The 22,836-nt window shown below is 45.0% G+C and overlaps 1 protein-coding gene across 3 annotated transcripts in view; it reads left to right on the top strand.

The window, feature by feature from the left end:
• Window positions 1-22,836, top strand: part of SOBP (sine oculis binding protein homolog) — a 117,666-nt gene that overhangs the window by 77,036 nt on the left and 17,794 nt on the right. The window contains exon 6 of one of the 3 annotated variants that reach the window (XM_027796126.2): window positions 21,656-21,727. The exons of the other annotated variants lie outside the window; for them this stretch is intronic. Within the exon in view, the coding sequence (XP_027651927.1) occupies window positions 21,656-21,727 (72 nt within the window). The remainder of the gene's footprint in view (window positions 1-21,655; window positions 21,728-22,836) is intronic. 3 annotated transcript variants of the gene reach the window in all.

Raw genomic sequence — 22,836 nt, forward strand, 5'->3', positions numbered from 1 at the left:
GTATACAGTGTTCTCCAATTCTGCTCAATGCACAGATTTGTTTATGCTCGGGACCAAAAATCAATTCTGTGCTTTTTTTTTTTTTTCTTTTTTAGAAATCAGTGCCTGAACAATCAATTAAAAATGTTTTAAGCAGAGAAAGGAACACAATAATAGTCTAGAGTTTTAATATACAATACAATACTCAGTTTTACAGGCTCGTTAAATATCGGGCCTAAAATACCTGTCAGCTAGCTCTTAAGTTGTGTTGGTTTTGTGTATCTGATGGGGGGAGGGTGGTATTTCATTCATGCAAAAATTCGTTTCTTGCTGCAAAAATTCATTTCTAGCTGTATTCTCTGCAAGAGGCTGTAACTCTGCATGTCACTTTCCTAATTGAGCAATAAACTCTGTATTGTACTAATACTTTTTATTATGAGGAATAAACATGCTTCTTCTAGACAGGCAGAGGAATAATTGACCACCAGTGGCCAGTCCTGAATGAATATTACTGCACATGCCACTGAAATTAATATCTCCTTAGCCAAGATGGGAAACAGTCATTTTGTGAGAGATTTTTTTGTGGTTAGGAAGCTAACACACCCGATACATTTCCACTTTCTAGCAGCGTGGGTTCCTGACTGCCCAGGGAAGAAGCACTTGGTGCTCATGTGGTTACTGACCCTCTCTGTGCCTTTGGGATTCAAACAGTAGCTTGATTTGTTAAACACATTAAGTGAAGAGCCAGATTCTGGCTTGAGCCAGGGGTGTCTTTACATCACTCTGACAACAGAAGGCTCAAAAGGTGATGTGCACATAATGTAGTCCCGTGGCCCCTTTCTGCTGCTGGAGTGGTGTGAAGGATAAGAATCTGTCCCAAACACCAGTTTCTGTAATGCCAGGAGGCAGCACTAGGACATTGTGCTGGTGTATTGTGTTACAGCTGGCCCGGCACTGAGTCATAAGGGCTGAAGGATGCTGGAAACTAAAATAACAAAGAGCTAAGAGATTAGCTCAGTAGAGAGAAATGGTAAATGCTTCTCTTATTAGTTATTTCACTTTGATTTAATAAAACTCCGGGACCATATCTCATGTAAATCACCAAATCCTTCACAATCCAGTCTCTTCTTTAAATCGGAAGCACAGAGTGCCCTGGGAAAAGCACACAGGTTAGACTGCCAGGTGTGCACACACCCGCAGCACATGGTGCCCGTGCCAGAGCACGTGCCCAGGGAGGAACAGCATCCTTGGCAGGAGCATGCACTCCCTTACAGGCACAGGGGTTGCGCAGAGCCTGGAAAATGTATTCGGTCTTATCTTGTGCATACCCTGTGCCTCCCTTTCTGAGAGATTGCACAGGGCTGTGTTGAGCAAGTGCTTTTCTCCACAGCGAGTGTGCTCGGTGTACGGCCACAGGGCTCTGTGCTGTCGTCCTTACCACGCCATGTTCATTTAGTGAGGGGTTATAGCTGATGCCCTTGCACAGTCCAGCAGCCTGGTTTTAGGTCCCTCTTTCTTCCAGCACAAACTAGGGCTGAAAGCCTCCCCGGCAGTGAGGCCTGGATGAGCTCAGACTGTCCAAAGTTCAAATGAGATTAGCTTGAGGTCACTGCAGTTGGTGAAGGGAAATAGCCAGAGGGCCTGGCTGCTGACATGCTCCCCGCAGAAATGGAGATATTTGTCTGCATTGGTTATCAGACTCCTTCTGTGGGGACCTCACTGAAATCTCAACTGCCCTAAGTCACCACACAGCTGCAATGACAGAAGTGGTGGTTTTTCTCTCCAAAGCTGCCCTGGTGAGATGTGTCCCTTTGGGTGTCCCTGAGCTGCTGTCCCTCTGTGGCCGCATCTGCGCTCAGCCAGGAGGTGGGGGCTGAGCAGACCGCAGTGGCTGCGTGGGTGAGCTGCAGTCTTTTGCTCCCGTACTTGGAAAGCAGTCCGTGCTTGCCTCCGTCGAATTTACTATAATCCCACCGCTGTTTGCCTCCAGCTCAGCTGAGTCAGTGTGAGTGCTGGGAGGAGCCATGATGTAGACGAGTTTGGCCCAGTTTCCGCCCCCCACCCCCCATCCCCCCCAGTGCTTTTAGAAAAACCTGCTGAAAGCAAGTCTGATTAACACAGCGGGGCAAATAGCTCTGCTGTAAAATGCTGAGGATTGCCACTAGCGCAGGTTCACCGTGTGCAGGAGACAAAATGCCTTTTTGAATGTTTGTGGGCTGATGGGCGCTGCAGTTCGTGGTCTCTGTTGGCCGGCTGCAGGTTCCTAGGTGCTGAGCTTGCAAAATCTTGCATGGCATGGAGAATCTGCCTTTTATTTTCAGAGCACCTTTTTAAGTGGCGGAGTGGGCAGCACATCGGTACCACGGCACACTGCCACAGCAGGAGTGTTGTGGACGTGCCGCATCCTTGGTATGCAAACCCTGGGTCCTGCACCAAAATCCATCCGGATGAATGCGGGTACTCATGCTGGAGGTACGAGCTGCTGTGGGCATGGGGACCTCTCAGTGCTTGCAGGGTTAGAAAGCTGCAAAGAGGGCAAATCCAAAATAGCTTGGACCGTGTTGATCCCCCAGGAACTCTACGTAGCTCTGTCGTAGAAGAGGCGTTTGGAGAGTGCCTGGATTGCAGTACTTGGAGGGAACCAGAAGCGTTTAGATTTCACATTGTGTGTTTTCTCACTGCTGCTTGTTTCCTGGGTGGGATTTGCTCCTTCTCATAGCTGTAAACACAGTGCCTGGGTGAGCTCTGGGAGGAGCCTGACTCAAGGCAGGTCACCCTGAATTTGAGACAGATGCTTCATCTGGATATATATACAGTGAAAACCTGGAGATGGAAAAGATCTATTAGTTCCTCCAGCCAGTGCTTCGATTCTAAAGCGTATCTGTAACATGCTGTAGGCTGGGGTGTGGGAAGAGAAAATAGCTCACTTTTCTGTAAATGGAAAAGCAGTGAGTATCGTGATCTGGTCTGAGAGAAACCACTCTGCAGTCTCAACAGTATATGCTCCCTTTTAGCCAACCTCACTCTTGAGTGAAGGCACTGGGGGCATTTCAAAGCTGTGCCTGGCACCCCTGCCTGTCAGTGTGATAGAGAGCAAGTGAGAGGAGAAGAGGGAGAAAAGGGCACACACAGACTTTTGGTGTGGACAGGGAAGTGGTTCCAGGTGTTTGTTACATCACATGAACCTTGCGTGGGGAGCATCTTCCTGAGCACGATATACCCTGGAGGGTGGAGGAAATGGTAATGGGTAGAGATGAGGTCAAGGGAGCAAGACTACCTGCAGATGTGGCATCTGAAAAAATCCAGAGACAATGCAACTATTTTTAGCAAAAGTACAAACAGTGATAGATGCCACAGGGCTGCTGTCACTAAAATTTGGCTATAAGCAACATATTCATATTTAAACAAGTCAGCTTTGCACATTGAAATGAGCAAACACTGTCTCTGTGCTTGTTTGTTTGTTGTGCAGAAGCCATCAGCTTTCGCTCCTTATCCCTTCACTGTGGTGGTGATGCGGAGTCATGATGATGGATAGGCTGTCTATCTAGCTTATCTGCAAGGCCACAAAACATTTATATCTTAGATGGCATGATAGGCTGTTCTTGTGCAACAGTGGGAAATAGGAACTTGGGACCGCCTTTGCAAAAGTGTACCATCTCCTGCACAACATTGCCATTCCGGTAAGCTCACTTGGCACAGTTTGTACAGCTAAGCACATCCACTGTGAAACCTAACACTGGGATGTACATGAATAAAATCACACAAAATCAGGAGAGGAGCGAGCTTCAGAGAGGCTTTTGAATGCAGGGGGCAAACCAGCAAGGATGGAGTTCCTGCAGTTTCTCTCCTGCTTAGAGGGGGCCTATGTCACCACTGGTAAAAAGCCTCCAGCTTACACCACCAGCATTATACTTGGCCAATTATCTTATTTAGGTATCTCATATATACTTAGGTCTTGAAAAGGTCAACAGCAGAGCATGGCTGGGCAGGGTTTTTTGAAGCTGCAGGACTGGAAGCTTTGCTTCTAGCATCATTAGAAAATAATTGCTTGTGAATGTCCAGGGATTTGAATCTACATGTTGGAGCTCTGAAAAGGAGGGCAGGAAGGTTTAAAACATTATTGAAACAGCTGCTGCTAACATTACACTTGCTGCAGACGCTGAGCAGGCAGCAAGTGGAGTGCACAGTGGGGGCACGGCTGCTGCACCTTACCTGCCTCAGTACCCTTGCACTGGGACCTGTCTCCTCGGGCTGCTCCTCTTGTGACTGTCCCCAGCACAAACACGGTCCTCCATCCAAGATTCATGCAAGCTGGTGCACGTTTATCAAAAGCTGCAGTAAGGCAGGGATCGTCCCTGTGGCACTCCAGCTGAGCTGTTTTCACCTAAGTATATCTGCTATTCCTGCATTTTATTTTTGTCATTTGTTTTTGATTTTCTGCTCCTTGCAACTTTTTCCTTAGGTCTTTCTTCCCCTTCTGAATATCTCTTCCTCCGCTACTATGTTTTCTTTCTTTCAGTTTAACTATCTTCTTCCCCAGGTTCCATGGTAAATCACTTATTTTTTATACCCCCACTTGTTTTCAAAGTTCCTGTAGTCTTTGGCTCCTCGGTGCTGTTAGCTGTAGAAAGTCCCCTTCCCTGAATGTTGTAAGTCCCAGATGTTACTAAATATGATTTTTGCCACCTACAAACCTGCCAGTTACCTGCCGCTGCTCACAGTTTGATTTCTCAGTATGACCAAACTGGGTGTCTTGTGACTCTGAACGCAAGCCCTGAGTTTCTTGCAAGGAAGAATGCCTTGATGCCTGGTATTAGACTAGTCCTTAATGAGGCATCTGTTCGTTCCTCCGCCCTGTTACAGATATTCCCCCTGACCCTGGCCAAGTCACTTTATCTCTCTTTGTCTCTGCTCCCCATTCATAAAATGGGCATAATTGCACTTCTGAAGCTCATGTGGAATTGTGACGATGAATTCTTCCTGCTTGCATTGCCTTTACCTCATCCCTTTTGTCTGCACAATTGTCAGCTGGGATAAAACGCCACCAAATCAGAGTTAGCCATGGTCAGCACAAAGCTTATGCTCCAAGCGGCTGGCCCAGCCACTCGCCATATCCTATAACATTGACAGCGGAGAGTCAGCTTTATTGCCGTTTGCATAGCAGTCTTGTGTGCTTTGAGGAGCTTCCTATGCTATCTGTGAATAGTGAACAGAGACATTTCCAAGGCAGGGTGCTCAGGAGTACACCGTGGTGACTGCAGGACAAAGGGATAAAATGGCTTCCTTTGAGGGCTTGCTTCACAGGGTTGTTCGCAGAAAATGTGGGGCCTTGGAAGTACCAGAAGGAGAGGGAGGGAGGCAAGGCAATTGCTCCATTTGTAAAACCCAGCTCTGGTTTTCATCCCCGTGGTCCATGCTCTTTTCCTCACCCTTCCCACTTTAGTTCTGTGACAATAAAGAAATAAAGAAATGCAAGGTAAAGGCATCCTTAAGGCTGTCATTGTTGCCAAGTAATGTTAATAGCACTTTCTCACATACCTGCTTCTGAACACTAATGTCATTTAATTATTGTGATGTTGCAAATGAAGGTGCCCACACACAAAATCAATATGGATGTAATTATTAGAGGTGGAATGCCAATTAAGCACACACCAAAAGCAAGTGGTGTATTTTTGATTTGTCGCCTGATTTATTATCATTTACCTCAACATGCCTTAGACAGCACTGCCTGAGTCAGGAGCAGAGAAATAGCTCTTTGTACATAAAGCTTGCTCTTAAATCTACACTTCACAAGAAAGCGGTAACTGACATAAAACATTTGTTTTTAAAATACAGCTGGGAATGTTGTTTTGAAGCATTCTCTCCATCTTGGGTAAGGAACACAAGGGAGGTATGACTTTTGGTAGCAGGGTACACATCTCCAAAAGAAAGCAGTGCAGGCAATACCATTCACATACATAACATATGTCAAAAGGCCTTCAGTGAAAGTCCACATTATGCAGGGGAGAAAACTCAGCCTGCAGACAGTTTAAATGTGTTGGCCAAGTCAGCTAAGAAGATCTGCAGGCTTGGGCTTCAGTAACTAGGGGCATATTGCCTACCAGATAATTACTGGGGCTTTCAATTTTTAGGTATCTCCTAGCGTTGCATTTTTCAATTCTAGTCAGTCAGCCTTACATTTCGGGGTGAGGAACAGAGTGCTGGTGGAGCATCCTGCCTGGACACATTTATAATGCTCTCCTACTCTACCAACCTCTAAAGAGTCTTCTTTGAATAGTGCACTGCTCACCATGCAAGCAGCTCATTATCCAAGGCATTTCGAGACTAATTTATAGGACATTTGGTTAATTTGCATAAGCCATCCAGTACACAGAACATGTCTCCACAATAATGTAATATGCCAAAATCAGGATTTATGTGAAAACATGAATACTGGAGGGTGGGGGGTGGGGGGATGGGGGGTAGACATGACATTTTTAAGGATCTGTCATTAGCATCAATCTCTAAACGAGTATCTCTGATAAAAAGTCACAGAATCCTGCCTCTCCACCTACTACATGTGAAGCTCCCATATAATTCTTTGCTTAGAATTTTGCTCGTCTTTTTATTAAGATGGGTTTTGATCCTTAAAACAGCCTGGAAATATGAATACTTGGCACTGTTGGCTTTGTCTAAAAAGGAAACAAAATCCCCCAAACTGAATCCAAATCGAGGGCTGCACGTTCGGCTATCGCTGCGAGAAGCCTCGTGTGTCCGCAGCTCTGATTATTACCTTGACACCAGGAACAGGAGGACCTGTAATCCTTGAAACAGCTGACATCTGAAGCGCTGATTCTTCCTGTGCTTTGAGTTAGTCGGTCCTTGATCTCCGTGCCTGGCATGCAAGCCTGGCTTTCACTGAAACCTGACCTCGTGGTCCCTTCTTCTGCAGCCCTGTTTGTCTTCTGCTGTTCAGAAATGCACAGCTTCTGTCCTCAGGACTCTAAATTAGAGTTGCATGGGTCAAAGGAGCAAACAGGAGAATTGTCATTATTGGATCCAATACCTGCCCTTGATTTGGTGGTGGTGTTTTTTTTTTAATAACAACTGCATAATAAAAATGTTGCAGTATGTTTTTTAAGCGAACCTATCCCCTGCAAAGTGACACTGGCTTTCCATGATCTCTAACACATGACTGCTTCACCTACAGGTACAGATGGTTTTGCTCCCTTCCCTTGCAAAGCCAGCCTGGGATTTAAAAGTCAAGTTGGTTTCTTTCTTCTCTCCCTAATGCATCTTCTGCCATTACGAGGCCTCTGAAGAGCACATTAAGTCCATATTTACCCCTGTGCAATCTAATTAACTTTCAGAATAACTGTGCAGGTGTAACTGAGATCTCAGTTTGAAGGCAGCTTTGCTCCACTTATTATAATTGAAGGAACTGTTCAGCCAGCAGCATTTCTATTAGTAGTAATGCTGTTTGAAAAGGAAATAACGTAGTTGGACTCTTGGACTGAATTTGTAGAGATGCCAGCTAGAATTGCATAAGTGAATGCATATTTATTTGCTTACTTGTAAATAGAAGCTAACTTGAGCTGGAAATCACATGTACAATAAATAAGTAATCCTGATGCCATTGCTACAAATTCATTTCCCAGGGCAGAGCTGTGGTTTCAAGAGCCCGTTTCAGGGCTTTATTGTTTTGAAGATTTGAACAGTGTTGGCTGTTTGCTTTGGTGCATCATGTGTAGTTCCAGTTAGGTAAAACCTGCTGGGTGTTTCACAGCTTGTTCAGCTTGAACCAGAAGCAAATCAAGGGAAATAACGTATAGTAGGAAGATAAGTACTCTAGATAAAGATTATTTTTTCTGCTGTTCTAGATTCTGTTACTCCATTACATCTGTTATTCTAGGCTTTGAGATTAGTATTTTCAACTGCAGAAATGCAGGAATTTGTGGGTTCTTTTAATCAAACCGTACTATGGATTAGATGGAACCGACAGCATTAGCTTGAACGTAATGAATATGTTCAACAGGAACGAAACATGCAGTTTTTTGGTTTACTCTTTTCCAATTTGAATTACTTTTTACTATTCTAAGATGTTAGAAGCACATTTTTTTCCTCTGGGGATTTACAGTTTCTCTTAGTGTTTTGATTACTTGTGAATAATTTGATAGAAAACCCCTTACACATGTGCCTGTGATGTACAGCATCTAGCTTAGATTTGGTTTTTGACTGATCCCTAATGGCTGAAGTTACTGTATACAACAAAAAACATTTGTAATGCTGTCAGACGGGAAAAATCTCTCTTCTGCGACTTGACTCGAATTTGTTATGTGTATAGCTCCATGAAGTTCAATAGATGTAAATACAGATTAATTATTTAAAAAGTAATAGGAAGGAATGAGCTTCCAAACATGTAGTGTTTAATTATTTAAAACCTGTAATGGAATTTCAACCCTTGCGCATACTTCACATCTCTCGTTGTGCTTGGACAAGTGCCTGAGGTCAACTGGCATGTCCCCACCTCCCAGTCATCTTCCCTCGATATCACAGAGTGATAAATGTGCCTGATAGATGTGAAGAACAGTCAATATTGTCAGTCATGTCTACTAGTAAATATGCTATACTTCGTCTTCCTTTCCCGCATTACTATATTGCATCCTGCAATAAGCCATTCCATGTAACAATTCATGCAACAAGATGTGTACAAGCGCGTAAGTTGTGCATGTCTGTATCTCGCCACAGAGGACCAAATCCTAAGGTCAGGGCTTGGGCAAAGCCCCTTGTGATTCCTGATCCCACAGAGTGGAAAGAACCCCGTAGTAATGGTGCACTTTGGTCATTTGATGGTGGTGGTTCAAGGCACCCGCTGTATGTGGCTGATTGTACTGGATGTTGTGCACACATGTAGGACAACCTGATTCCCATTTCAAAAAACGTATGCTCTGAGTAGGCTACTCAGGTAGGGGGAAGCCTCTTCCCCGTTTTAAAAGGAGGATCAAAGATACAGACTGAAAATAAAGAACATGCAAGCCTCCCAGTTTTAGAGACCTGCCTGAGATTTACCCTCCCTTTGCTCCCTCTGCAATGGATGCAGAGAGTTTGGCTGGGACCAGTTCAGAGCTTTAGTTAGGTTCCTGCTGTGATCCACCCTCCTGAGATGTCTGACTCTGTCCGCAGACCTGAGCTGGGCAATTAAAGTACATAGCTAATACTGAGCTGACTGGATTGTTTCACTGACTACTCTTCCCCTTCTCCGAAGTTACTCAGGAATTTTGTGTTTGCAGGGAATGACTAATGCCAATCCGGCAAGTCCCGTCTCAGCATCCAAGCTACATAACCTTCCTTCTTTTACTGCTGAAAGTCACTGGTTGAGGAGCACTTGACCCGGGATGGGTGTTAAAATAAATCTAAAGAAAAGCTCTTAAAAGAAAATCAAACACTTCAGTTGCATTGAACAAATACAGATAGGAGTCTTTGTACGCAATGGCTACTTGTCTTCATTGCCAGCCAGATCTCAGCTGGTTCAATGAGGAATATTTCCAGTGGCGCTCTAGCCTGTAAAATTGTTGTCAGAAGGAGTTTTGTGAAAAGACCTAGGGAAGCAAAAAGGCTGGAGAAAGCAAGACAAGGTTAGTCCTCTTTGAGGAGGACTCTGAAGAGCATAGCACTCGAGAACGTTGCTTGCAATATGCTTGCAGGGTGAGGGTTTAAATATGTCGGTTTCTTTTGTCCTGGTGTGCAGCTTCCACATAGCTGCTTTGTTATGCATGTCATGCAATGAGAAAATCATCTGCATGATCTTATAAGTATGAAAGGGTTTACCGTGATGCATTTACATAATAAAATCTATGCAGTCACGGTGTGCATCATATGCACAGGCAAGGAATGAGTGCCATCTACAGTAACACAATGCATTACTAAAAGGTCCTCTGTAATTGTGTTCTTTACCAAATAGCGCATCTGATGCCTTCTGCTGTAATGTACCCTCCTTGGTGAGAAATTAATACTTTGTGCCAAATTCAGCTCTCAGTTACGTGGTTCAAATTGAAAAAACAACACTGGCTTCAGTGGAGCTATCCCAGATTCATCCCAGGGTTACTAAGAATAGATTTGATTTATGTAAATAGCTGGGTGTCAGGTACGCCCCAGTGCTAAATACTGTCTAAACAGAGGGATAAGTAAGACCTTTTCATTTGAATAGGAAAGACCTGCTGGCACTTATTTTTTCCACATCCATACTTCCTACTTAGAAAGAAGATGTAAACACCAAAAAGAACATGCATTTTCCATTCCTTGAGAATCAGCAGATGTTTTGGGCCTGACAAAAGCATCATAGTGGACAGTGGGATATGTGAGGGGCAGGTCCTCCCTCCCTTGGGTACCAGTCACAAGTAAAGTTATTGCTGCCTGCCACCCTCACAGACTGTCGGAGGATGCCCAGCTGCATAGCAGGAATTTCTTAGTAACAGAAGAGGGACATTAGCAGAAGAAGACAAGGAAGTTTTCACACACATTAGTTCACCATATGTTTGGCTCTAGGCTGCAGTTTCAGACCTTTATAGCTCCTCATTTATTATTTTTAAGGCTAAAATCCTAGAAAACAGTGGTTTAAGATAGCTAGGGACCATAGTAGTCGTGGTAAAGCCTACCTACCAGAGACAGAGTAATTTTTTTCTTTTTTCTTTTTTTTTTGGTTTTGCTTTTTCTTTTCTTTTTTTCTCTTCTGTTTTTCCCTTTCTTCTCTTCTGCTTTTCCTTTTCTGCTTTCTCCTCTCCTCTCCTCTCCTCTCCCCTCCTCCCCCCTTCCCTCACTATTTGGAGGATGTGCAGACTGTTGGGTTCCCCATCTTTCCTTTTCTCTGGCCCTTGTTTCAGTCTTACCTGCTCGATATGGGAGTGTCCAAGAGCGAGCCTAACAGTTGCTCATAATAAGCCTCTCTCCACTGGTGATTTTGTGCTAATAGAAGGGGGAAGGGGAGCTGGGTCTGTACCAACAGGGCCTGGGTTTCAGCCAGGATCAGTGCCTCACAGCAAGAGAAAGTAGAGGACACAGAATGCTTCCTCTGTGTGTGGCAGAGCTATTTCTCTCTCTTGGCTTCATCTTCTCCAGCCCCCAACTCCAGAGGAAATGGGAAAATGAATTCCACTCTCCATGCCCAATCTGCAAGAGATGTGACACGTCTCGGTCCTGGGCTGAAACTGATGTGACACAGTTTTCCTTGATCCAAGCAGATTTTGGGTCTGGCCCAGGGTTGTTCTAATCAAATGTGGTTTCCAGAGAGAGGGCTGCTCTTTAAACTGAATGTATTCTGGGACACAGGGTGGTGCGTACCATTACCAGCAGCAAAACCAGCAATTCTCAAAGTGTGAATCACACGCATTCAAATCTGGAACAGTTTTGACTCCCTTCAAAGCTCTATAGACTAAAAACCAGCAACACTCCTCTTGGAAAACTTTAGGGGGTTTTTTCATCCATTTTTACTAACGGTCAACTCAATCTTTCCCTAATCAAGTCAATCTTTCCCCAACATTATTTTTCCAAGTAAGCAGCTGATGTAGTCCCTCAAGGTGTTTACATGTTTGGGAAATGTGGGAAAATGTGTGCGGGGGGTCTGCCTCAGGTAGATTGAGAGACTCAGCCAGTTCTGCTGCAGCCCACACTATGGCCATGCGTATGTTTGAGCACATAGCATGATGGGTCCTGGCCTCTAAATATTGTCGCATGATAAACATTTAATAATAAAGGCTGAAGATCCCTGACCTATATAGTTAGGTGGAAGAAACGTGTGTGTGTGTGTGTTTATATTCCAAAGCACCTAGAGACTTCTATTCTGTAGCCTTCTTGCTTGTACAAGCATAAATCAGAAGAAACAACACACAAATCTGTGAGGGTTACACCACTGTAATAGTGGCATAGTTGATAGGAAGAATTGGACTTAGAACCCTTCATTACAGGTAAATAAAGATTTCTCAAGGTTTCAGATTGCATTCCTATTCTACAGACTAATGATATTTCAAATCTGGATTACAGTAATATTCTCTAGACCCAGTAATATTACATTTAAGTCTGAGTGATTTAATGGCTGTTCAATGGTGATTTTGGTCCAGGTGAAGTGGTATTGGCCTCCAGCAATGCCTTAGGCTAAAAGCATCATGTGTTAGCAAAAAACATTAACCTGCCCCTCAAACCTCCTCATTATTACATTTACAGTCCTGTCAAACAACCTATGAGCCACTGGAATCATAATGGAGGGGGTTTTATTGGTATTTTTATATTCTCTTGAATATTAAAAAGAAAATATATTGGAGAAAAAAAAAACATATAAGATATTACTAGATATAAATTCTAGTCAGATGAGCCACATGGGTTATTTTCCATCTCACAATGTTACTTTGCTATATGACCAGAATAAAGTTTTGTTCAGAAAAAAAAAGGGTGAATATGTTTATTCAGATACTGAATAAAAAAGTGAATTAATTAGAGAATATAAATCTTCATCTGGCTTCTGAAGTCATCTGCAGACTTGGTAGCATGCGATTGTTAAGGGTGACGATTTCTCATTTGGAGACATTTTGGTCACTCCGTAAACGAGATACTCTTTGAGGCATGCCCCTTTCTTCTTTCACCTTTAAGTTTGCGTGTGCTCGACAGCATCCATAATTCTCAAAAGAATTTGACAGAAACATTAACAGTGTTGATTGCTCTCAGTTTCCCTTTCTTCTCCTGATCACTGGGGCTGGATGCAGGGAGTGCTGCAAAGCCCGGCACATACAGGCTCTCTTCCCTCAGTGCTCTGGTTGGCAGCTGCTCTGCAGAAGAATCCTTCTGTCTCATGTTTGGTCCCTGTTCTCGCAAGGAACAGGGTCTCTGCAGCCCCTGTGTAAGAGTGAAGAGCTCCTGGCATGGTAGCAATGCTGACCCTGGTGTCTGTCCCCTGAAGAGGGGCCAGCAGCGGTTCCCAGCCTGGGCAGTGTGGGGACCCCACGGCTTGGGCACCCCAGGGATGGGGTAGCTGATGTGCTGCCTCCAGTAGCTGAGCATGTGGGAGTGTAAACTGTGCAGACGGTTCTCCAAGGACATGGAGGTAAACATCCTCCTGAGGAAAGAAATGCATTTCCACTCTCTGGAGGAGGGGAAGGAGGGGGATTTCCTAGTGTGACATTCACTTGCTGCCCCAAAAAGGCGGCAGGCCCTGGGTGCTGTGAGGAGGTATTTCTAAGCTCCACAAATGTTTTTCCAGCTGCTAGCTTTGATTTATTTCTTTTGCCTTCCTGAATATTCAAAGCCGACAGTTCCTGTCCTGTTCTCAAGGCGTTTACGACGCTTCTCACTGCTGGTACTTTGCACAGCTTTAGTGGCAGCAGTTTGAGGAAGTACGTTCCTGTCATCTTTAGGAGGAAGCAAAGCTCTCACTGTGGCACTAACAGCTGAAGGATCTTAAAGCAAAACCGAGACTGCCAGCTTCACCTACTCAATGTAGTTCTTCCTTCTGGCTGCTCAGTTTTCCCCTAGATCATTTCAGGACCAGGGGAATTTGGGAATGCATGCTATGGGAAGTCTTGGCCCACAAATCAAGTGTCAGACATCAAGGTGACCAGTGCCCACACAACCCGAATCAAACTACTTGCCTGACCAGCAAGTATGTCTGTGCCACTGGTCTGCCAAGCTGGCTTCTCCCACTGCCACCCACAAGTTAAGGGACTTGAGCATGCTGGAGACACTCAGTTGACTCCACAGATCCCTACCCTCTAATTAGGCTCACCAAGAAGGAGGCTACAGACACACTTGAATGATCTCCTGTCAGACCAGGTTAAGTCTGGAAGAGTAACTGCCTGTTGGCCTTGTGTGGGCACACCACCATGCAAGTGTTGGGCTACTGCTTGCAGATCTGAGGCAGCTGTCTGATGACCTTGAAGCTTGATGGGAGCTTAGGGGTTGAGCTTGGGACTCGATGGCTTGAGCTGGGGTTTGCTCTGCCTCGCAGTCTCTTGCATGACATAGTTATGGTCAAAGGCCAATGGACTTGCAGTGCAACAAGGTTTCTCAGGGCTTGTGTTATCCTTGGAAAGGCCATTCAGGCTTAGGTGTTCTTTAGGTATTTCTGAAATGTGCGTCTTGATGAGACAGTTGTCAGACCTGATGAGGGTGTTTAACCCTCCACCTCTCTCTCCTGCTCTTTCCCTCATATCTTCTGGATCATGATAATTTTATTTATGACTTCTGTCACTGCTGGACTGGTGGCCTTAGCCAGTACTGAAACAACAGCACAGATGTGCTCTGTAATCAGCTCTTGTATGGTACAAGTGTAAAACCCCCACATGAAGGATTTTAAGGTTTAAATGCTATTATTGTCCCACTCTGTGTTATTTCAGCTAGGAAGGTTTCTGGGGAGGACAGCTTCCCTCTTAGCAAGCCCACCTCACACTACATTCATTTTCCCTGAAGTTTCACCCACCATACTGTGGGCTTCACCAGTGGTTTCAGATACAGAGTTCCTCCTGTGGTTTCAAAGCCTCAGACTGAAGTTGAAAACACAGAGCTCAGCTGTTTATATACAAAATCAAATATGTAGCGACTCTGATGAAACAAGACCCAACCAGGTCCACCGGGCATTAGCATAACTTACGTTCATTGCTTTTGGCTGGGAAAATTAGAAAGCCCCCCCAACACAAAGGAATGCAAGAGCTTTGAAAATACTATGTTTTAAATACCACAGGTGAAAACTGCAGTGCTTCAAAAAAAGAAATAAAATTTATCATTAGCCATTGATTACCAAATAATTCTGTTTTCTCCTTATGCTTCATGTAGCTTAGACTTTTATGTGATTAGGGTGAAAAATGTAGGCAGAGTGGGTCTTACATTTAAATGACATAAAGTCAGTATTCACTCCTTAGAAAACTATGGAAGGGCGGACAAGAAGTTTAGGAGGGTTACATCAGGGTAAGGAAAAGCAAGTGAGCAGGCAAGCTTTGGTCTCTTTTAAACAGAGAGAAACTTGTCACAGGACAGTTTTAAGTTACAGGCAACTGCAGTGTTCTGTTTTGTCAACTGTTTTTGCACAAAGCTCCAAACATTGTAAAAATCTGTTTTCCTTCACACCTAGCATCGCTACGAGCTATATTGTAACCACATTCACAGTGTGTTAGAGCCTGCCTCAGGGTTCCTTCGCAGCAGGTTTCAGCTGGAATGATTTTTCTTTTTTACTTTTTATAATAATCACTCCATTCAAATGGAACAATCATTATAAAAAATTATCATGAGCCATCTTGGACAGGAAAATCCTGCAACAATAAACAAGCTGAATGTCTTGCAATAAGCACATCAAAAAGCGATCGAGGCTGGATAACTGCTTCAGGCCACACTTTGGATTATGCTGTTATTAGTATTGTTTGACATTTGGTAGTGAAAGAGCATTAATTCCCAGTCACAACTGCTGAGGCAGGGACTTGGTTACAGTTGTCTTGCAGGTAGATGCTGTGAACTGCCCTCCCTCTTTGGGGACAGTCTAAATCCCTGCCAGGGACCTCGGGACCAAAGCCCCCTGCCCCATGGGCTAGCATGCAGTAGCTACAGTGCTGGACACACAGGCCCCTGCGTACCCTGCTCATGTACCAGCTCTACCCCTGGCTACCCAGTCCCGCTTGGGAGGAATCATAGAATTATTTAGGTTGGACAAGACCTTTGAAATTAAGACTAACCATTACCCAGCATGGCCAAGTCTATCACTAAACCACATCCCTAAGCACAACATCTACATGTTTTTAAAACACATCGGGGATGGTGACTCCACCACCTCCCTGGGCAGCCAGTTCCAATGCCTGGCCACCCTTTCAGTGAAGAAATTTTCCCTATTAGTCAATCTCAACCTCCCCTGGTTGAGGCCATTTTGTCTTGTTGCTTGTTACTTCAGAGAACAGACAAACACCTACCTGCCTGCTACCTCCTTTCAGGTAGCTGTAGAGAGCGATAAAGTGTCCCCTGAGTGTCTTCTTCTCCGGGCTAAACAACCCCAGTTCCCTCAGCTGCTCCTCATAAGACTTTCTCTCTAGACCCTTCCCCAGCCCCGTTGCCCGTCTCTGGACACGCTCCAGCACCTCCACGTCCCTCTTGCAGCGAGGGGCCCAAAACCGAACACAGGATTCGAGGTGCAGCCTCACCCGTGCCCAGTACAGGGGGACGGTCACTGCCCCAGTCCTGCTGGCCACGCTGTCTCAGATACAAGCCGGGATGCTGGTGGACTCCTTGGCCACCTGGGCACACTGCTGGCTCACGTTCAGCTGGCTGCTGACCAGCACCCCCAGGCCCTTTCCCCCAGGCCCTTTCCAGCCACCCTTCCCCCAGCCTGTAGCGCTGCGTGGGGCTGGTGTGACCCAAGGGCAGGACCCGGCACTGAGCCTGGTTGAACCTCATGCAACTGGCCTGGGCCCATCGGTCCAGCCTGCCCAGCTCCCTCTGCAGAGCCTTCCTGCCCTCAGCAGATCAGCATCCCGCTCAACTCGGTGCTGTCTGCAAACCTACTGTGGGTGCACTTGGTCCCCTTGTCCAGATTGTCGATAAAGATATTAAACAGGACTGGCCCTGATCCTGAGCCCTGGGGAACATCACTTGTGATGGGCTGCCAGCTGGATGCAACTCCATTTACCACTACTCTTTGGGCTCTGCCATCAAGGAAGCCTGAGCAGGTCCAGGGTGGGTTTTTTGGAGGACGATCAGGTAGGAAAACGTAGGATACCTTGGTGAGCAATGGGGGCTTGTGCAGCTTCTGGTGAGGCTGCACCCACTCCATTGTTTGCACAGGGTGCTGGCGCTGAATACCTTTTGTGATAACTCAGCTGGGAAAAAAGCACAGCAGCATTAGGATTAGCAATAAGCCTTGAAATTATGAATTTCAATTCCATTATCTGATTATCACTAACCTCTCAAAGGAGTCTATTATTTGCCATCATGTCTGCGTGGAACATATTCCCCTCCTCTTCCTCACTCTGAGCCCAGCACCTGAGTGGAGCACGGCTGTGCCCTGCAGATCTTCACCTGATCACCTTCCCAATTGGCACGACAGGGTGCCTACCTTGCAGTTCTTAATATTCATCCTTCTTCTGGGTCAGTAAATGCTAAAAGGGAACGCCAGTTCCTTGGAACAATTTTTATGTCAAACATATCACCGTATGTTTGTGTGCTAACAGCTGGGCAGATCCTTCCCAGCCTGGCAGGAGCTTTTCTTCCCCAGGGGCAGTTCTGCAGGGGGACCCTCAGGAGGTGAGTGGGGCAGGGGATGAAGAGTCGGTACAGACCTCTGAGCTGATGTTTGCAGGGGTGGTCAGTCTGACCCAGAGCCCCACAGGGGCTGCAGCTTCTTTGTGCTCACAAGCATTGAATACATTAACACTCAAGGTACAGTTCTTGCCCCAAAGTTTCTCTGTGCTTCATCATGACACAGACCACAGAGATGGGGTCGTGTGCAGGATTTAGCACCACAGATGGGATCTACAAGGGGATTTGTTTAGAAATTACGATTGCTTTTTAGGTGACCTGCTCTGAAGAGAAACCTTGGTGGTAGATAAATGGAGGAAAGAAGGAAGGGAGCAGGTAGCCACATTGCCCGACAAGCTGGGGGAGCTAGTGAAGACAGCTGAGAGGTTTCATGCTCCTTTGGATAGTTAGGCACATAGTCCTTCAGAACACAGGATCTAGGTTTCTTTCCTTCTGATGGACTGAACTTTTCCCTGGTGTCCTGCTGGGAGTGCTTCAGAGCCTTGTTAGGGGGCTGGGGCGGCAAGGTGCCTTGGTGTCCATGCTGTGGCAGCTGCTGGGTGATCTGCAAAGGATCTGACTGAGCTGCGTGTAAGAGCACTAGTCATGACTCATTTGGCTGTTTACTAGAAACCTCCATATGTGCGTTTCAAGCCACTTCCTAATTTCTAGATTGCTGCTGTGTCCAATGTTTGGCAGGCTTCAAAAAACTTGAGCCTTTGCTGAAAAACATATGGCTGGCGTGTCGGGTTTTTGCTTGGCGGCAAGGCAGGAGTGTGTGCAGTGGGAGGGGGGTTGTCCTCTCATCTTGTGACTTTTGGGATGGGATGGGAGCCTCTGACTCCATGCCTCGCACATCCTGGGTGGCTGGCAGGGTTGAAAACTCAGGGAATGGCCGGGGACCCGGTCTGGGCTAAAAGGAAAGGGCCAGAATGAGACACAGGAAATGTGCAGTGGTGTCCATGAAGCCAGAACATATGCCTGAGCGTATATGAAGAGATAGCAGTTGGATACCACGGTGGGAAAAGACAGTAGAAACTACTCAGCAAAGTCGAATACAAGGTTTTTATGCCAGGAAGTGAGGTTTTGATAATCTTCATTCCCATGTTTCAGCACCTTTGATAAGAGCCCGATCCGCAGGATGCAATACAGCCCTCCCTTGTGCAAGATGTCCCTCAATGGCATTCTCCTGAGCAAGGAGAGAAGCTTTGTTAATCACTCCTTGGTTCTGGAGAAGCTGAAAATGGAATTTTTGCCCTTTCTGTCCTCTCACAAACTTTACCAGGGAGATGATACTAGTTCAAAGCACTGTGTACAAGGCACAGGCTCTCTTTCATCACAGTGGTGGTGTCTGCGTACTACTCATTCCCGGTTTCTCTTGGGCTGATGTAAACACCTCTGCAAACAGCTTTTAGGAAATGTGTTTCTTAATGAAGTGGTGCCTGATACTAGATTATTGTTCAGAGGTTAGTGGTGGACTGCACTAATGGATGAATTTTGTGCCGATTGAATAAAGTATGAATTACCCTATGCCTAAAGCCCAAGTGTGGCCCTTTCAAGTGCAGCAGGATGCCTGTGTTGTGCCCACGTGACAGCCTCATGGCCATGTCTGGACCCCACTTTGGACATTTCTATCAAAATAAAGACACAGATGCCAACAGGAATGGCTTTTTTCCCCTTGTTGTATTAGAGAAATCCGAGTGTTACAGATCCCTTGGTCCTGGCTTCCTTGACGTTCCTGTATTGGGCACGAGTCATGTTTCTGCTGATGCAGTGTCTTCTGACTCGTCTCCTGGTGTAGACTGTTGCATGTTTCACAGGAAAGCGGATAAATGATATCAGGTCATTGAGCTTATAAGTAGCACACTGGCAACCTGCCACTAAAATATAAATACATTAAATGTACTGAAGGAAATGTTCATTCTGTTGTTTTGCGTTGGACATGCCCCAGCTAGGTAAATTGGATCTTCTTGAGGGTTGTTGCATTACGTTTGAATGAGATAGGCAGTTATCTTATTACTGATCTCTCTGTCATTCAGGGTTTGTGTTCTGGCTTTTGTGGTGCGAAGTGTGCTTGCCCAAGAGCATCCCTAGGAGTATTTTCTGAGGGAGATGGAGGCGTATAGGGGATCTGTTAGCACCTTGCAAGGTCTGACCCTTTATTTCAGATGTGTTCGTGCTCCTTTTCAGTCACACCATTACTGGTCCCAGCTCCTTTTGGGTAGAAAAGTACAAAATGGTTACTTTGCCTACGTTTGTTAGGAAATGTCTGAAACTCAGCCTCGTGGCATTTATTTTCTTTCTCTGTATTTCTGCCACAATTCTTTCCAAGATCCGCAGCTGTGCCTCTGCTCCTGGTGAGGTCCAGGGGCAAAGCTCCTACCAACTCCAGGGTGAGCGGGGGCTGGCATTAAGCATCAGACCCCAAGCCAACTGACTGCATTAAAGAGGAGTCTCTTCATTGTTTTCCATGGGTGCTGGGTCAGGACCTCCGAACGTGATCCTGCAGCATTAACTCTTACGACTAATCCTGCTGAAACCCAGGGAGCTACTCCCATGTGTAAGCACTACCAAATCCAATGCACAGCATTAAGAAGCGCTCTGCAACGGTTTAGCTCTCCTCTTGGTTGTACGGTGAAGGGAAAGGATGAGGCAGGAAAAGGGAAGCAAAAGGAATAAATGAACAGAGAGCTTTTGAGCTGGCTGTGAAGAACGACAACGTTCTGTATGGAATGGAAGTACTTGAAAAAATAAGACATTGGCTGTGTGTTTTACAGATAAGAAAATGTTATTTTATTGAACAGGAAGATATATATGTTTCACCTATCACATCTGAACTAATCAGTGTAGGCTTTTAGAAGAAGTCTGTAATTACTCTGAGCACATCATTAGTTAGATGTAAAATGAATGATATTGCTCCATTTTATTACCTCTAGTGATATAGCCATTTGTATCATAAATTCATTGACCTCATCTTAAATGATCAATCCTGTAAGACAGACTTGATTCATTAGTTCTTAAGTGATGTTTTTTCCTCTCCAGTAATTTCCTCCTCATTGTAGGGACTGTTTTTCTGCCTTTTAGTATGGTATTGTAAGGTGTTGTATTACTTGCATATGATATGCACACTTTATACTTGTTTCTTAAATAATCAGCATAGAGTGATTGCTTATATAAGTAGGTAGGTAGGAAGAGAGAAAGACAGAAAGAAAGACAGAAAGAAAGACAGAAAGAAGGAAAAGAAAAAGAAAGAAAGAAAGAAAGAAAGAAAGAAAGGAAATAATGAAATACATGGATGTAGTAGATTGACATTTCCCACTGATGTTAACTTCAACACTTTGAGATGTTGCCTACAATCAATGAGATATTTATTAGATATTTGGTCCATCCAGGAATTTCAGAGGAACAGAATCACTAGCTTTAATTAATTTTATCTAGTGATAAAATATACAGAATGGTGTGTGATCAATATGTGAGTGAGGCAGGCAGAATTCTGAGTTTCTTGTACCTCAGTGAATTATTGAAAACAGGAGAAATCAGTAGAGAATTTCTAGGCAGGATTTCTAAATATTTTACCAAGGAACAGAAAATATTTGTTTAGCTAGGAGTGACATAGGAGCCCACCTGAGATAAACTAATCAATAGAGCAATAAAACAGTAAAGTATTTCGTAGAATTTTTCAACTGATAACTAATAAAATTAAATTATTAGAAAAGTTGCTACGAGTTTTTTTGGGGGTTATATTTTTCTTCAGTCTGTTAAATTAAAGTCACTGAGGGGGCTCTTCCTAGAGAGATAAAGGAGACTGGGCTTGCTCTCTCGTATTTCTTTGGTGCTTCTTTGGCGGCAGGCTTACAGCTGGTTTGCCTCCTTTTCTCTGAAGGAAGGGCAAGTCTCAGCTGCACCATCCAGGACTAAATCAGGGAAGCAGCTGCATCTGAAGTCCTGCCCCATCCCTTACAGCAGCCGCCTCTGGGGCTGGTCTCCTCCTCAGCTTTCCCCTGCAAACAGACACTGGTGTTGTGGGTGATGGGCCAGGGTGGGCTTTATCCTGCCCCAGTCTGCCTCAGGAGCGAGCTGGCAGCTCCTGGTACCTCTTTGTGCAGCTCTTGCACTGGTAAACAAATCTTACTTGCAAAGCATAGTGTACAAACAAGCAAGTTTTAAAAATAATTTATTTTTTTATATGGTACCTGAGGAGAGCTCAGGCCTCTCTGCACAGCCCTTGGGGCAAGAGCATGCCCTACAAGCAGCAGCAGGAGCACGGTGGTTCATATCCTGATTCCATGCATGCAAAATACATAGCATTTTGTGGCTAAGCAGTGAGCTGTCGATGAGAAATTACTTTAAGGTAAATTCAGCAGCTTTACTGAGTTGAATAGTATCTTATTAACTTGTGGCGTAGACTCACAAATTCCCCTTTTGTCTGCTTGGAAAACAGTGGCAAGCCAGAAAATTTCAGGAGGTCAACTATAAGATGTTTCCATCAGATGATCCTGTGCTGACTTGCCAGGTGGGTGGCAAAACCCATACCCGTGCCAAATACCCGGGATGGTTCAGTGCCCACTGCTGCATGTTTGCACTATTTGTGGTGAGGGGTTGCCCAGCTCTGGTGCTGTCTGCAATGGCCGCTGAGCCTTCCTGCAGCAAGCAGAGGGAGAGCCGATGGTTAAACCCGGGAGCCCTTGGAAATGGGGGTGCCCCTGCTTTGCCCTGCTCAGTGCACTCCCGCTACCCATCCGCTCTTTGCCTGGGGAGGGGGGGGATGCATGCGCAGTGGCAGCAGAGGCATTTACCTCAGCCCTTTTGTGCATTTGACAGCCTTTTCGTCCATGTTTTTTAGGGTGTTACATCATCAGCATGCGTTCAATGCAGGGCTGAACTTACTTGAAATGCACCAGGAAATTTTCTTCCTTGCATGGGGCATTGTGCTGGAAATACACCTGCCCTAATGCTGCACACGTTGAGCAGCACCAGCACTCACTCTGCTTTATCTCACATGACACTGTTTCTGTGTGCCCAAGCTAAAAAGCTGGGCCCTCCATTCCCAAATTTCAGGGGTGACTACCTCTCAAATAATTATTTATGTTGATTTAAATGCTGAGATACAAACTTTGTGGTAGCGAAAGGGGGTGTGTGTGCGTGAGTGTGTGAATGGGGCGGGGAGGCAAGAGAGGGAATCAAATAGCAACCTGACTGGATAACCAAAAGGTTGCAGAGTTAAAAAAAATGGGCTAATAGCCACAGAGTATAATGTGTATGTGTGAATATATATATATATATATAAGATACATTACTGAAAACTCAAAAATGTCACCACTGTTTACATTAAATGAAAGCTGAGAGTTAAATGAGATGGGTAATCAGATGCCCGACATATGTTGTTTTGAATTGTTTATATGGCCAATAGTTATTAAAATTAATTATCCTTTTAATGCAGTCTTTTCACAATCATATTCTTCTTTTCTTTTTTCTTTTTTCTTTTTTTCTTTTTTCTTTTTGGTACAAAGGGTATAGCCATTTCAAAACAAGCTAATACAGGCTATTTGGAAAAGGCAGAACAAACAATACTAGGATGTATTCTGACATGGTCATAGGCTCAACATGCTGATAGAAAGCACC

Source organism: Falco peregrinus, chromosome 7 (genome assembly GCF_023634155.1).
Source record: "Falco peregrinus isolate bFalPer1 chromosome 7, bFalPer1.pri, whole genome shotgun sequence".
Classification (NCBI taxonomy): Eukaryota; Metazoa; Chordata; class Aves; order Falconiformes; family Falconidae; genus Falco; species Falco peregrinus.